This window comes from Plectropomus leopardus, chromosome 15 (assembly GCF_026936395.1).
Source record: "Plectropomus leopardus strain MGB_pleo_1.0 chromosome 15, ASM2693639v1, whole genome shotgun sequence".
NCBI lineage: Eukaryota > Metazoa > Chordata > Actinopteri > Perciformes > Serranidae > Plectropomus > Plectropomus leopardus.
In genome coordinates this window covers 29171705-29187018 of record NC_142190.1, presented here as the reverse complement: position 1 = coordinate 29187018, position 15314 = coordinate 29171705, and the positions used below count along the sequence as shown (strand labels likewise).

At 39.3% G+C, this 15314-nt stretch overlaps 1 protein-coding gene across 4 annotated transcripts; it reads right to left on the bottom strand.

The window, feature by feature from the left end:
* Nucleotides 1-1528: 1528 nt before the first annotated feature.
* LOC121952997 (protocadherin alpha-C2-like) lies at nt 1529-12446 on the bottom strand. 4 transcript variants are annotated; one of them, XM_042499904.2, is made up of 3 exons: nt 9830-12446; nt 6859-6895; nt 1529-5273 (listed from the first exon to the last, which is right to left on the bottom strand). In XM_042499904.2, exons 1-2 carry the CDS (start codon nt 12263-12265, stop codon nt 6884-6886), a joined length of 2448 nt encoding a protein of 815 aa, XP_042355838.1. In that variant the 5' UTR covers nt 12266-12446; the 3' UTR covers nt 1529-5273; nt 6859-6883. The 4 variants fall into 4 exon arrangements, with proteins under 4 accessions (XP_042355838.1, XP_042355837.1, XP_042355835.1 ...); XM_042499903.2 differs by having other exon boundaries at nt 1529-5276; nt 9830-12445; XM_042499901.2 differs by lacking the exon at nt 6859-6895 and having other exon boundaries at nt 1529-5276.
* Nucleotides 12447-15314: the final 2868 nt, after the last annotated feature.

Genomic DNA, 15314 nt, shown 5'->3' with positions numbered 1-15314 from the left:
TGCTTTTACTGTTTTGACTCTTGCTGTTTTAAATTTCCCTGATATTGATATTTCTTTTATTTGTTTTCCACCTCTGGCCTGGCTGCAACTTGTTTCCAGAGTTATGGTATCCAGTGCTGTATTTTATTTTATTTTATTTTATTTTATTGATTGTAAAGCACTTTAAGCTGCATTTTCTGGATGAAAGGTGCTATATAAATAAATATTGTTACGATTATTATTATTATTATTATTAATGTTATTTATTGACAGCTATATACTGTTCTTTTTTAAGATATTGTGTAGAGAGATGACTATGTATAATAATGCGTTGTGTTGACAAATATTGCAGGGCCACCCACAGTCAGTTGTTTAACAGAAACATTGTCCAATTTTACCTTCAAGTAAACAGTGTAATAAAAAGAAGCCTTTTGCTCCTCAGTGTCCTGGTTTATAGCAGCTGTGTTGCACAACAGTTTCAGCACCACGGACAGCACCAGCTCTGAAAATGCAGCCCAATGGGAGGAGGACTGATGGTAAGTATTACAGCGATACTCAGCACACATGAATGTAGCCACAGGTGCACCGCTTTATTTCTTCTGACCTACTTCCAATTCTTTTAAAACACAAATAACCAGTAGACCTTAAGGCCTTTGACATAGTTGTGCCAGTGTTGCAAGTGCTGCTGAGATGAGTGGTATTCAGCCACCCAACCCATGATATTACTATTTTGAATTTAATTTTCCAAATGTAACTGATTACCACTTTTTTTCTGGAATGTTGTGGTGTGCAGAATGCAGAATGCACAAAGTCTGATGCACATTTACTGGACCTTGTAGCCCTAGAGGACATACTGCATTTATCAAAATATCTTGCATGTGTGCAACTGCACTTGCAGGGTGTCTACAGGTATCAAACACTGAAGTTCATTGTTTTTTAAGACTTTTTCAACATATTCTCCAACCAAGTTGAAGATATTGAAAGCATTAGAAGATGCATTGCAAGAGAGGAGGGTTTTAGGAATATGGTTATTAGAGTGAGTTAAGTTAATCTTCAATGGCTTAAAGAACTGTAACATCAGAAAGGCAGACTTTCATGCAGAATTGAGCTTAACTCATTTTGACAAAAAAATAAATAAAAGCTGGATAAATTACTTAAGATGTTTGTGGCAATGGGAATCACTTCAGATCAGGACAAATTCATGGGGCCCTCACACATCAGTCTCCTGCAGGACTGCAGACTGAAAGCCCTGTGTGGTCACAGTGTGGACCAGACTGTGCAATTTGGCTCCAGGCTTTTACTAATCCTGACAAAGCTATTATTTGTCTGCTTCTGCGATTTGAACTGCAGGCACATCTCCTTTATTTAGTTTTCAATTTCCAAGAATTAGTACAGAGCGTTATACAGAGAAAGTGGGTCAAAATGTGTGTATGCAAGGGAATTTGAGAGGGAGAGAGAGAGTGTGTGAGAGCGAGAGAGCAAGTGTGTCACACTCCAGCAGTCACTTCCGATAACTGTGTTTCATTTTTCATCACAAACACAACAGAAAGACAGATTAAAAAGCTTTATTCAAACTAGCATGATCAGGCAGAACACTGAAGCCAAATAAGCAACATCAAAATTCTTTGACAATTAACTAGACTTGAAAAAAATAAATAAATCATAGACCATTCTCTCCCATACTGTCTTTGATCCACTAAGTGGGATGGGACCAGATTAGGTTTGATGCCACTCTCGAAGCATACTGTACAATCTGACTGGCAAAGTTAGCAAAGAGGAAAAAACGGCGTACACAAATGAGAAAGAACACACTTTTACTATACCGAGCACAAGCGCCTCCTGTGCCATTTGATCACAGTGAAGACAGAAGATATCAAAAAAGTCTACTGTATAAAAAACACAAAGTATAAAGCAATTTGATTTACAGTAAATGCATTTACCAGTTCTTTAGAGAACGCCTGCTCTGAAACCAAAAGGCTTAGCCCCTGTCCAACAATGCCTTAGCAATTCATGGTAGTTTGTCATTGGGGTACTGTGACTGTAATTTGGAATACTGTATGATTTTATTCATCGACTATATCTTTTACAATGCAGAAGGCACGCAAGGAGCTCATCATATGTGCAATTCAACAATTCTTTAAATACTGTTGGAATCAACTGCTTCAGACACTGTGCACATAACATGTTCTCCACAGCAAGAGATGTCTCATTAAGTGACATCTTCAGGCTGACAGATAACTGTGTTGATGTCTAGGAGGCCCCGGTGCACCACCCAAAGCAGGCAACAGTGGGAGAGGATGAGAGAGGTTAGATTTCACTGACTCAGGATATTCAGCTCGATACATCTCAAAATATTCTGTCCCAGCTGCATTAGTGAGTGAGTGCTGCGATCACATTTAGATCTGCTGCACATTTCAAAGCAGCTGCTTAATATTTCTTATGCACCGTCTATGTGTTCAGCTATTTTTTTGTCTTGCCGAGTCAGCACCAGAATACTGCAACTATAATTAACACCATGTCCTCCCGTCTCTTTACCTCACCCAATTATATTTGATCGTTTAGCACCCTAATAAGCTGTCCTAATGAGCTCCTTGTTTCTGAGTAATGAAAGTCCTGGGCTTCACAGCAGTGCTACGGCACTGTTTCTGAGGTCAAGAAAAGTACTCTAGTTTCCGTAACTTATGTACACTATCAAAACAACATCATATGCACTAAACTACAAATATGCAACACAAAATGCCCTTGAAGAAGCTCACAAAAGCAGCATTAAAAGTTAATACATAAAATATCTATAAAAACAGGAATATTCATAAAACAAGACCTTGCCTGGACCTTATATTCCCTTTTACCTATGGCAGAGATTAATACATTTTAATATCCTCACTTTTATCAATAAACAGAGTATTTATCATTATAAAATATTTTTTTAATTGCACTGTGATTGTATTTTTTTTTATATTTATTACTATGACTTGCACTATCTGCAATTAATAAATGCATGTAATATTTGAATTTCCAGCTTTGTCAGTGAGAATTAGGAATGATATTTGGTTGTTATACACAAAATCTTGTTACAAAGATATTTGAATTGATATTTGACTCTGTTCTGAAAAATGTGGTTCCTGTTTTGCATGCTGCCAATTCTAGCTCCGCCCAAATCTGCAATGTCAGAGTGCCTCTGATTGAAAATTTGATGTGAGAACACCTCCCCTCATGCACCCAATAGCTCACTCACCTCAACAAGAGGAGACAGGTTGAACCAGCTAGAGTCTGAACATGATCATAGTTGAGAAAATTCAATATTGCAGTGAAATACACAACCCAATCACCAGAAAAAAAAAATGATGGCATTGTATGGATCTGCTGAGTGGCAACCTCAACTGAAATACAAGTGTCAAGTGCCAAAAACTGCAGGTCCTTTAATGGCTACAAAACATCCTCATAGACTCTACTGTAAAAATGCCCAACTTTAAAGGCAGAAGAACATGATTACAGCCTGCTACAAAAATAATTTTGGTCTCTAGAGCTATTTTTCCTGTTCTTGCCAACAGGTAATTAAATTTTATATAACTCACCTGTTCACATTTTTTTATGGGCTTAAAGTTATGAATACTTATAGGTGGGCTGCTTAGAGTGACAGGCTGTCTGCCGATAGTGTTCTCAGCTTCTCAGTCAGATCCACCAATCACTTTTTCACAGCACCAGCCTCTCGTCCAAATATGGTCACTTCTGACTCCAACAAACCAAGATAGCAGCAGCCGTAATGCTGAACTTGCGACTTCAAAACAGTCCACACTCATGGCTACTGTGACGTCCCAATGGTTGAAGCTACGTCCTTTATTTTCACGTCTACGGTTTCTTCAGACCTTGGATCTGTAACATAATACATTACATTATTTTGTAGTAGTTATGTTGAAACTTTATGTTTCAACAGCACTGTGGTTAACATGTGGTTAGGTTTAGGCACAAAAACTACTTGGTTATGGTAAGGAAAAGATCATATCCTGGCTTAAAATACCAAGTTTGGGGGCACAATCCCTGCTAGAAAAGCAGCAATGTTTCAGTGTTAAACAACGGCTTTCCGTGGCGCTATTTTTATGTAAAAACAGTAACAAGTCATTAAAAAACAACAGGTTTTGTTGTTGCAGCTTGGCAGGCGTCTTGCCTAGGTATCCCACCATCATCCTCCACCCCCTCCATCTCAGGATGATAAAGTTAGCTTATATACCACTTCACTTTAGAAGCGCTGTTTTTATACTTACGACATGTACAAATGTTACATACTCATGGTGTGCAGAAAGGTACAATGCCAACATTTTCACCTGGTGACTGGGCTGGTAATACAGAAAGATAACTGTATGCCCCATCAGATACTTTATAACAGCACAGATGTCTGTAAGGTGTGCATTGTACACCTGATGTTAGTGAGGGTCATTTTGCTTCTCTGACCTCATTATAATTTCTATAGCACTACAGTATCTACAATCAAATAAAAAAAAGGAACATTGTATCTCCTATGTGGATTTTTTTGTTTTGTTTTACAGTCTTCTTTCATTCTTTTTTTTGTCATTTTCACACATTCATCACTGTTGAGTACAACAAACATTGTAAAAAAAAATCTAAAATCAGATCATTATTTTATCATTAAGTTGCTAGTTGACAGAGTGACCCTTGCTGAACAGCAAGACTCATTATACAGTAAAAATTATTATTCCAAAAACATAAACATCAAGTGCAAAGCCTGAATCAATGATGTAACCAGCTACAGTTCAGTATTACTTACGGAAGAATCATAATCACCCTGATTCGTATGCGTATTTGTGAATAGGCGTGTTTGGAACTCTTGCTTAAAAAAGGTCAATGGCAGCTTACATATATGGTGATGGTTTGTAGAACTACAGCACACGGCGTAAACCCTGGAGAGAAGGCAAATATGTCCACTGAGGAGTTTCAAAGCGTTAAGAATGGGGGATGATTTCACTACATGAGGCAACTCTAGAGATGTCCAAATATCCTGCAATAAATGATTTCAAATCTAAGTCCAAATATTTTGAACATGTTGTAGAACCATGCAGATCCATGCTTTAAGAGAGAAAAGTAGGTATAAAGCTGAGGTGGTCAGTGGTCGATGATTGTACGCAGGACTGGAGGAGCTAGAGAGAAAGAAGGAGTTGGAGCAGAGGGACTGAGGGAGAACAGATGTTTTGCATCTTCTTTGTGAGTCACAGGGAAGAATTCCAGCCAGAGACTGCCATGAGGAGATGATTATATCATGGCAGTTCTCTTCTGGGTTCCTGCTAAGAGACAGAACACAGAATTAGCCGACGCAGGAAGTCAAACCCGATATAAACCTGTAGAAAGTCCTCACTCATGCAACAGTGGATCGTGACTGGTTACTGCCACCATCATTGACATGGCGCTGGATTTCAGGGACATTTGAATTCAAGGTAAAGGTGACTCATATATATATACATACTATATTTTGTTTCAGATAAGAGTTGTTGAGAATTCAGAATTTTCACCAAATCATCCATAGAAATCAGACAGCTAAAAGAAAATATGACAGGGTCATTGACTATAGTAGGGAAGCAAAGCGTGGAATTAAAGCATGCACAAGCAGGCATCACAGGGTGCTATTTGGTATTTCATGGGTCGATATTACATCTATAGAGGGATAAAATACTGAACAAAAATCTAAACACAACACTTTGGTTTAAACCCCCATTTTCACAAGTTTAAGCTAAAGATGTAAGACATTTTTATGCACTCAATAGATTTATTTCTCTCAAATTTTGGTAGGAAATTTGTTTCCATCTGAATTAGTGAGCACTTCTCTATTTCCAAGATTATTAATCTACCTGAAATATCAGCATATCGGGATGATGGTTAAATAGCATCATTACTACACAGGTTTGGCTTGAGATAGTCACAATAAAAGGCCGCTCTAAAACGTGCAGTTTGATAACACAACACAATGCCACAGATGTTACTAGTTTAGAGGGAGCGTACCGTTGACATGCTGACTGCAGGAATGTCAACCAGAGCTGTTGCACAAGAAGTGACGGGGCGTTTACATGGCAACATTCACTTAAAACTTATGTAGAATTTTATTGTTTTGTTTTTTTTAACCAGCATCTTGATATGTGGATGGATTATCTTGAGAAAGTGCAAGTACTAAATAATGCAGATTTTTAAAAATGTGTGATCAAAATCTGCAGGAAATATATCTACTGAGTGCATTAAAAAAGTCTTAGATCATTAACCTGTTAAAAAAATGGGAGCATTCCCAAGTGTCACATTAAAATAGAATAGGGTCCATATGATTATAGGGCATTGCCAATAAATGTGAAACATGCTCTAGGATGTGGAGATACTTTGATACAGTCTGTGCTCTCAGGTAAGTTACACTCTGAGAACCAATTTGGGACAATTCATAACCTGATTCCCCCTTTTTTTTCTATCTGTGCCATCACAAATTTGCCCTGAATCTCCGCCAAGCGAGCCAGATGTGCACAACGCAGGTCTGACCGGCAGCCAATTTTATTCTAATCTCAGCTCTCAGTAAGCTGATAGGTTTTCGCACTTGAGAGACCGGCCAATTTAAATTGCTCTGCTCACAGTGGCATAGCAGTGGAACAGAGTGCCGTATTTGTAGAGGGTCATAGCCTGACCGGGGACAAATGGAAAATATTCGATTCTGCTCTATTTAATCAGGACAGTATGTCGACCGAGGGATTACACCAAATATTGGGAGCTATGACAGTTTATCAAACCAGGACTTTTGAGCCAAACCAAGAATATATACCAAATAGGAAAAAGGAGAGAAAATGTCTACACAATTCTAGTGGCTCTACAGAATGTAGTTAGCAACCAGCATACCTCCAGTTGTAGAATGGACTTCCTTTCATTTTGAGTACTTAAGAACAGAAAAAAGAGACAAGTTCAGTGAATCTCAGACACTCACACTTACAATGCAAACACATCACACACAAATCTCTCTCTCTCTCTCTCTCTGCATGCACCTGTGCATATTCATGTTGTTTAATCTTTCATTGCATCACTTGTTTCAGTTTAGTCTGCAGGTCCAGCTGTACAAAAGCAAACAACATCTGGATGGGTTTCTGCCGTTCTACTCTAATTTACAGTCTACTGTCTGTGTGCAGGAGCGCCGCTGGTGACTCCGCAGACCCCCTGCATGATGCATCTGAGTACAGCCACATCTCTTGTCCTTGAAGAGAACCCCTGCATGTCTGGGCTTCTTTGAAGTGCTTCCCCCACGCTCACACCCACTACTTATGCTCCGATTGTGTGTTATGCATCTGCAATAAATGACCTACATACTACATAAGACATCCAACAGTGGCACATTTTGAGTTTTGTGGGGGTATTTGTTTGGCCTAATTATGCAGTGATAGTTTGTGGTAGAAATACACTGATAATGAATATCAGCATGACTATATACTTAGTTGTTATTTATAATTTCTCAGATTTTTTTTTCTGTTGCATTTGGAAATAAGTGCATTATATATATATATATATATATATATATATATATATATATATATATATATATAGATATATATATCAGTATATCGGTGTAAGTTGAATAGAATGTCAAGGACAAATTCTGGACTTAATGAATGCAGTATTTCTACTTTCTACTTTCATTGAGCTTAGAGTAATATCAGCTAGCACAGTGGTTCTCAATCTTTTCATGTCAAGGACCCCTAGGGATTTTCCTTCAGCTTCCATCTGAAAAAATCTTAGTTGGTAAATATCATTAAGATCAGAATTCTATAGTTGTCGACTAAAGTTGAGGAGATAAGCGTGGAAAAAGTGAAGCTTGTGATCAGAGTCGTCACTGTTACAAACTTTTGGCTCACTTTTAAAGACAATTCAAATGTTGAGTTAAGCTGACTCTTTTTTGTATTACTTTATTACATTATTACTGTTATGGGTGAAAGGTGGGTGTGTTCTTTTTTGTGCCTGTTTCCTGTTTGTTTTTGTGTGCGTGACTGAAGAAGCCAGATGTTGAGGCCAGAGGGTCAGCATGGCAGCGTGGGTGCAATGTGTCAGATTGCAGACACCAAGTGCAACAGAATCGTTGATCTTTACTCCCTGGATGTTAACATTTTGGTTGAGTTGTTCATATTTAAATTTAGTTTTAAAAAGATTTTTTGAAGACTGTTTGTTTATACACTCTATTGCCTTTTTTTGTCTCTATTTTTTTTTAATAATTACAACTTTTCTAAATGAACATATTTCTGCTTGCCTTTTTTCCTGTTTCCTCAGTTTCATTTTTATTGTTATTCCCTTTATCCACTGTGCATGACTGGGGAACGTAACATTTCCTATATTTACTATCATATACATGTAGTATTATATATTGCTTGTATAATTATTTATATTACTTTTTTTTCTCCTTATAGTTATTTGTTCTGCCCCTCTTCTCTCTCCTCTTATCAGCTATAAATATGCACTCATACACATGCAAAAACATGCCATTATTAACATCCTATAATACTGTAAAACAACTGGTCTGCATGTCTGTAATAGCAAGAATATTAATTATCTTTTGCATGTTTCTTGTTTGTCTTTTTTGTTGTTTTTTTTGTTTTTGGGTTTTGTTTTTTTTTTTTTTTTTTAATTAGTTTTGTTTATATTTCCGTCTCCATTTAACCCCATGCATGCATTGTTTGTCTTTACCTTGATTTTCTTCACTTTTTTGGCACTATCTTCTCCAGGAATTAATGAAAAATAAATAAATGAATAGTAAATTAAATTGAGAAACTAAACTATTCCCCTATTTTCTGGGGATCCCCTGGAACTCCCCCAACCACCAGGACTCCTGGTTGGGAACCACTGAGCTAATTGATATCCCATACTAATAATAATAATGATAACTGTTGTTGTTGTTATTGTTATTATTATCATTATTATTATTATTACTAATAAGTAAAACCCTACATCCAAAACCCTACTTTAGAAAAATATACAATCTTTTGTAGCAAAAACCATACTTTGAAATATAAAAATAAAGTTCTTGCTCCAAAGAAAAAACTGCCCACAGTTACTGATACATGAGACTACTACATAGTCTTCTTCATATAACAGACTGAGTATAAAGAGCTTTATACAGTTGGGTGGTTTAGTCCTGTGAGTTCCAATTTTGGATCCTTTAAATAATAAATCATAAGATGATTTACCTCTTCAAGCCTCTAACAATTATTTGAACAAGTGTCTGGGGGAAAATGTTGCAACTCATACACATCTGAAACATGACAGGAGGCCCCAAATGCACACTGTTGTTTTGCAAAGGGTCACAAGCCAAAAAATTTGGGAAGCACTTGTGTAACATTGCATTGCATTTAGAAATCAGATTGGACCCTTGTGTTTTTGTGTAGAATTTACCACTAGTGAGCTTAAACTCTGAACAATGTGATATCTGAAGACCTTCAATTTGAAGAAAATCTCTTTTCAAGTGGTGGCCCCAAAGTGTCTCTGAAACAGCTAAAATAACCAGAAACTAAGATTGATACCTGACACTTAGAAAATTGGCTTTGCAATTTTGCAAATTTTCAGATGTATTCAGTCCTACAAGGTGATGCTATTGTAAGAATCACACAGTTGTAGAGGCACTACTTTGAATCTGCAGACATTATCACCAACTTACATCTACAGTTAATAGAACATGACATTATTTGGCCTTCCAGGAAATTTAGCATGACACTTAAGAACTTTTCAGACCGCAGTAATACCCTGAACACCACCACTTAACCGTCTCGCCAGTATGTTCTGGTTGCCCCCGTGTTGTTTGTAAGCACCCATCTACTGTTTAATTCATACATACCTCCAGTGTAGATGCTCTGGAGTCTGTGGTCTCACTCGGCCCTATGCTCCTGGGTATACTGGAAACAAAATACCCAGCTCCTTTGGGGATTATCGGCTGTCTCACGACTACTTTGCCCTTCCTGGTCTCTGCGAGGAACAAACTGTACCAGTAGGCATCGCTGGAGATCAGGGTGGAATCTGCAATGGTGGAGCTCCTCTGGCTGATCACGCTGTTCCTGCTGATCACGCTGTTTCGGTTAGCCGGGGGGATCTTGATGGCCTTCGGCTTTGGTTTTTGACACTTCAGCACAATAATAACCAAGATGGTTATCAGGAGCAGAAAGGACACGGCCCCTAAACCGATGACTAAGTACAGGTTCAGGTCTGTGAAGACGTCATACTCTAGTGGCAGGTCTGTGGTCTCTGAAAAGGACATGACGTGCTCCACCGTTGATATCTTGATGGTGACAGTAGCAGACAGAGCTGGCTCGCCGTTGTCTTTTGCGACAATTACCAGCCGCTGTTGTCTTGGGTCTCTGTAACTGAACATCCTCGTCGTCCGGATTTCCCCGTTGTACTGATCCAGACTGAAGAGGCTTGCATCGCTGATCTGCAGGAGCTGATACGTGACCCGGGCGTTCTGCTCTGAATCTGCATCAATGGCGATCACTTTGGCGATCAAGTGCCCCTTATCCGTGGACCTCGGTATCACCTCCTCTACGACAGAGCCTTGCGCCCTCCAAGGTGACACTATTAGAGGAGTGTTGTCATTTTGGTCCAGGATGATGATGTGAACTGTCACGTTGCTGCTCAGCGGGGGAACGCCAGAGTCTCTCGCCTCGATGTGGAAGAGGAAATCCCTCTCTCGCTCATAGTCAAAGGTCTTCAGGGCATAAAGATCGCCATTCTCAGGGTTGATGGAGAACAACATTGACATTGATGTGTTAACAATCTCCTTCTCCATTATGAAATAAACTAAATACTGGTTCTCGTTGAGATCTGGATCAAATGCACTAAGAGAAGTCAATAATGCCCCTGGTAGATTATTCTCCACAACGTGGATTGTGTAGAAGGACTGGGGGAACGTGGGTGCATTGTCATTGACATCCAGAATCTCTAAGGTGATGGTTTCATTCTCAGATAATGGCGGCGAACCTTTGTCTGTCACTCTAAGTGTGATGTCATATTTGCTTATGATCTCTCTGTCTAGTGGCTTTGACACCAGGAGCTCAAAGTAACCCTCTGAGGATTTGTTCAGGAGGAATGGTAAAGACTCTTGGCGATTCAAAGTGAGTTCTACTTGCCCGTTAACCCCAGAGTCTCTGTCACTGACGCTGACCACCGCAATCAGTGTCCCTACAGCAACGTCCTCAGTGAGTGAACTTTTCACAGACTTGATGGTCACCTCAGGGTAGTTATCATTCAGATCTGTGACGAATACTGTCACTTTACAGTGTCCAGACTTTGGATTCGCACCTCTGTCCTGAGCCTGTATGTGCATCTCAAAGCTCTGGCTCTCCTCATAGTCGATCACCCCCTTCACCTTGATCTCACCTGAGTTTGGATCAAGCGAGAAGAGCTCTTGAGTCTTCTCTGAGGTGTACAGAGTGTATGAATATATCAGCTCGGCATTCGTGCCTTCATCCAAGTCTGTTGCGTTTAAGGTCATGACCACTGTCCCTGCAGCTGAGTTCTCTGATACATTGACTGCATACACAGGCTGACTGAACAGGGGGGCGTTGTCATTGATATCCAAGACATTAATAACGATGCTGGCTGTGCCGGAGCGGGGAGGCACCCCTCCATCCACAGCTGTTAAAATCAAATTATGAATTGAATGCTCCTCCCGGTTCAACTGGCCGTTCAGCACTAAATCGACATATTTGGAGCCATCGCTGCCAGTTTGTATATCAATGTTGAAGTATTTGCTTTCGCTAAGATAGTAGGTCTTGATTGAGTTCGCCCCCACATCCGCATCCACAGCATTTGTCAATGAAAATCTCTCACCGGGAGGGGTTGCCTCGGATATGTCCAATTGCATTGTCTTTCTGCGGAACACGGGCGCGTTATCGTTGATGTCCATGATTTCTAACTCGATGTTAAATATACGAATGGGGTTTTCAAGTATGACATCCATTTTCAGAAAGCACGAGGTTGTTTTAGTCATGCATATACTCTCCCGGTCTATCTTCTCGCGGATTACGAGCTCCCCCGTTTCTTTGTTGATGTCAAGGTAATTTTTGCTGTGAATGACATCGAGCTTGGCTCTGCGCTCCACCAAACTGCGAACATCCAGACCCAAATCTGTAGCCAGATTGGCAACAAAGGAGCCCTCTTCCATCTCCTCCGGTATAGAGTACCGAGTGATGGAGAGCGCACATCCCCATAGTGCAATGAATGTGAATGCAGCCGCGACAAAGCGTGTCCGTAAAGGTGCAATGATAAGCGCCATCATTGTGGTATTTCTGAATCTAGAAATGAAATAAATCCTTACGATCAGGTTGTCTTCATGCAGGGGAGCGCCGGTGTCATTCTTGCCTCCACCAGTTAAAGCTGGAGCTGCAGTAGGCCATGCACGGTGCAGTACCGCTGGAGGAGCGGGGCTCTCACAGCTATGCTCCGCAGGGGCGTACAAAGCATCTGTGTGGGCTGCACGGGGGGGGGCTCACTGAGATTAAGGGGTGCCCAAAACCTGATACTCAAAAAAATGAATGCAGATTGTTTTATGTTGTTGTTTTATCTTGCATGTTAATTAAGCAGCTCAAGCTCAAATTTTATATTTTTAAGGAAATTTCTAACTATACAACTCATGATTACAAAGTTGTAAATATAGTTTCAGATGCAGTTTTAATTTTTCTCACCTGTGAAATGACAAATATATTGATGCGGTTCAAAAACATGTATTTGTTAATCATAAATAAATGACATTCTATGAACAGTCTCAAGATGTTTTATAGACCAATGCTGAAATTAACTTTTTTTTTGTTTGTTTTTTTAATGTAGTACATTTTACATGACTGTATTTACTGTTATTTTGCTTAATTGCTTGCTTCACACGTGACCTGTACTGTTTAAAGAAAATTTATTTTGGGGGAAATTGACTCTAGCTGTTTATAACATTGATCTAAAGCAAGCACATCTGCCATGAAATTAAAGGACTGAACAAACGATGAACAAATTTTGTGGTTTCTTCTCACAAGGAGCCCTCTTTTGGAAAATATGAATTATGATAGATTTGTGGAAACATTTCTCATACAAAAACTAGATAAAAACAGATATTTCTAGAAATTACAATGGAAATATCACCAAATAGGGAATATAATAAGGAAACATTAGAGTGATATCATGTTTCTTTTTTTTTCTTTTTTTATGTTCTGTCATTCATATCATTTCCTTGCTCTTCAATCACTGCTAATATTTTTATGTAGTATATCATACTGCAAGATGCTCTTGTTATTTGACTGATGGTGAGAATACTTTCTGAAATAATATCACTCTATTTAAAATATGGTCTTTGTCAAAATGTTTAAGTATGAAGTTGTGTTGTGGCTAATCCTCACTCAGTCTGACCTCACCAAACAAACAGATAATATGCTTCAAAGCTGTGTCCACAGTAATGATGAGAAACGTATTCCTACTTTAAAAAACAACAACAAAAACTTAACAATGGGAATAGTGACCACTGTCCGTTGTCCTCAGATGTATTTGTATGAATAAGGGGATTGCATAGTGATATAATGGGCAGTGAGATGGGGTGGTCCTCAACATTCCTCTCCTATAGCGCCATCCTGTGTCAGTTTATAGAATTACAGGAGAATCTTGACTTGACCTACGCACACTCTCACACACACACACACACACACACACACACACACAAACACCTACACACACACACACATACACACACAGATGCACTCACTATATCATCTGTTACTTTAATGCATTAAATAGTTAATTTTATTTAATTATCTTACCTGTTCACACAGTATTCACTCGCCATCTGTTTCATGTCTGTAATCAAAAGGAAATATCTGTGTCACACTAACTGTACATATGTCAGTGGTATGTTGTCTTTACAGTATAAGGTGTCAGAACATTGACATTGTCTGCTCTATCAATATTTTGTTTTTACTACATGTACAAATGTGTTGACATGATGTCAGGCATCATCAGTTTACTTGTGCTGTATTCAGACACCTTTTACAAGCATTAAAACCTCTGCAACCTGAAAAAAATACTGGTGTCTTTAAAAGAAAAACTTGAAAATGACCTGAAAGTCTGTTGTTTGTTTGTTTGTTTTTCAAAGGAGAGATTGATTTATTAGAGGTGTATTTAAAAGTGTGTGTGTGTGTGTGTGTGTGTGTGGGGGGCTCATTGCCTTCTCCCCCCTTTTTTATACCAATTTGCTAAGGTTTTAAGGATTAATTCTAATATGGAAATCAAAGGGTGGATTTCAGGTTAGTTTCCTTCAAATAGCTATCTGTGAGGTAAAGGCACCCCCTAGTGGAGAAAAAGGGGAGAAACCAGAGTTGCTGAAACTGTGGATTGCTGGGAGAGATAAAAGGGATCTGCAGAGAAATAAAGCAACACAGACTGGGCTCTAAACAGATTCTACATGGCACAGAAGCAAGACATACGCTATGTGTCTCTACTTATTGCACATGGGACATATTGTGACTGCTAGGCCTGGCTGTTTTTGGTATCGGTTGTGATACAGTCAGTCATAAGTCTTGGCTTGATTATCTGTAATTATTGGCAGGATATGGTCCTATCTGGATTTGTATCTTAAATTCCTAGTCTCAACATGACGGGGATATACAGTATATCCATTATTTGCCTCAGAGGTTTTATCCTGCTGGCTTGATCTTCAGGGTTCAGAATGAATGTGAAACTGGCCCTTAGCCCTTGGATTTTTGAACATGAAGCAGTTCAATGCAGCAGCCAGGCCCCAGATTAACCCTTTGCTCTGCTACAGCTCAGTTAGAGGTGACGGATCTTGCAGATTATCTCCAGAATGGTAGGTGAACTGCTGGGTTTTCTGACCAGAGTGTCAAGAGGAAATGACACAGAGTCACCCAAGTCACAACAGCTTCTTCTTCTTTAGGCATCATGTGAGCAGAAGTTCATGTCGTAAAGAGAGAATCCTCCTGACTCAGCTTAAGGCTTTCACCTTATCATTGAGCTTTAGCAGGGCTGGCTGAAATAACTAGGTCTGATTGCATCTCAGCAGGGGAGTAAAGGGTTCAAATTGTGCAGTGGCGTTGATAGTGGGTGTCCCAAAAAATGGGACTCCATTGTTCATATGTCTGACCCCTCTGGAGACAAATCTCAATGTCAGCTTCTTGGCACAAAATGAGTGAATTTGTAAAGAGCTCTTTTATAGTGAGGTCAGAGCAGGCCAGATGAGCAGCAGCTTTGCCAGCTTTGCCCCCAGCTTGTTTGAGGGTGGCACTTTTGAAGCCAGCTCGCTAATCATGCTCCTGACACATTTTTATTCCATGCTC

Bases quoted from the DNA above. Each gene is read 5' to 3' on its own strand.
- LOC121952997 (XM_042499901.2), bottom strand. From the start codon at position 12,265: ATGATGGCGCTTATCATTGCACCTTTACGGACACGCTTTGTCGCGGCT. The intron at 5,277-9,829 runs GTATGTATGAAT...TCTGTCTCTTAG, and splicing joins CCAGAGCATCTACACTGGAG to CAGGAACCCAGAAGAGAACT.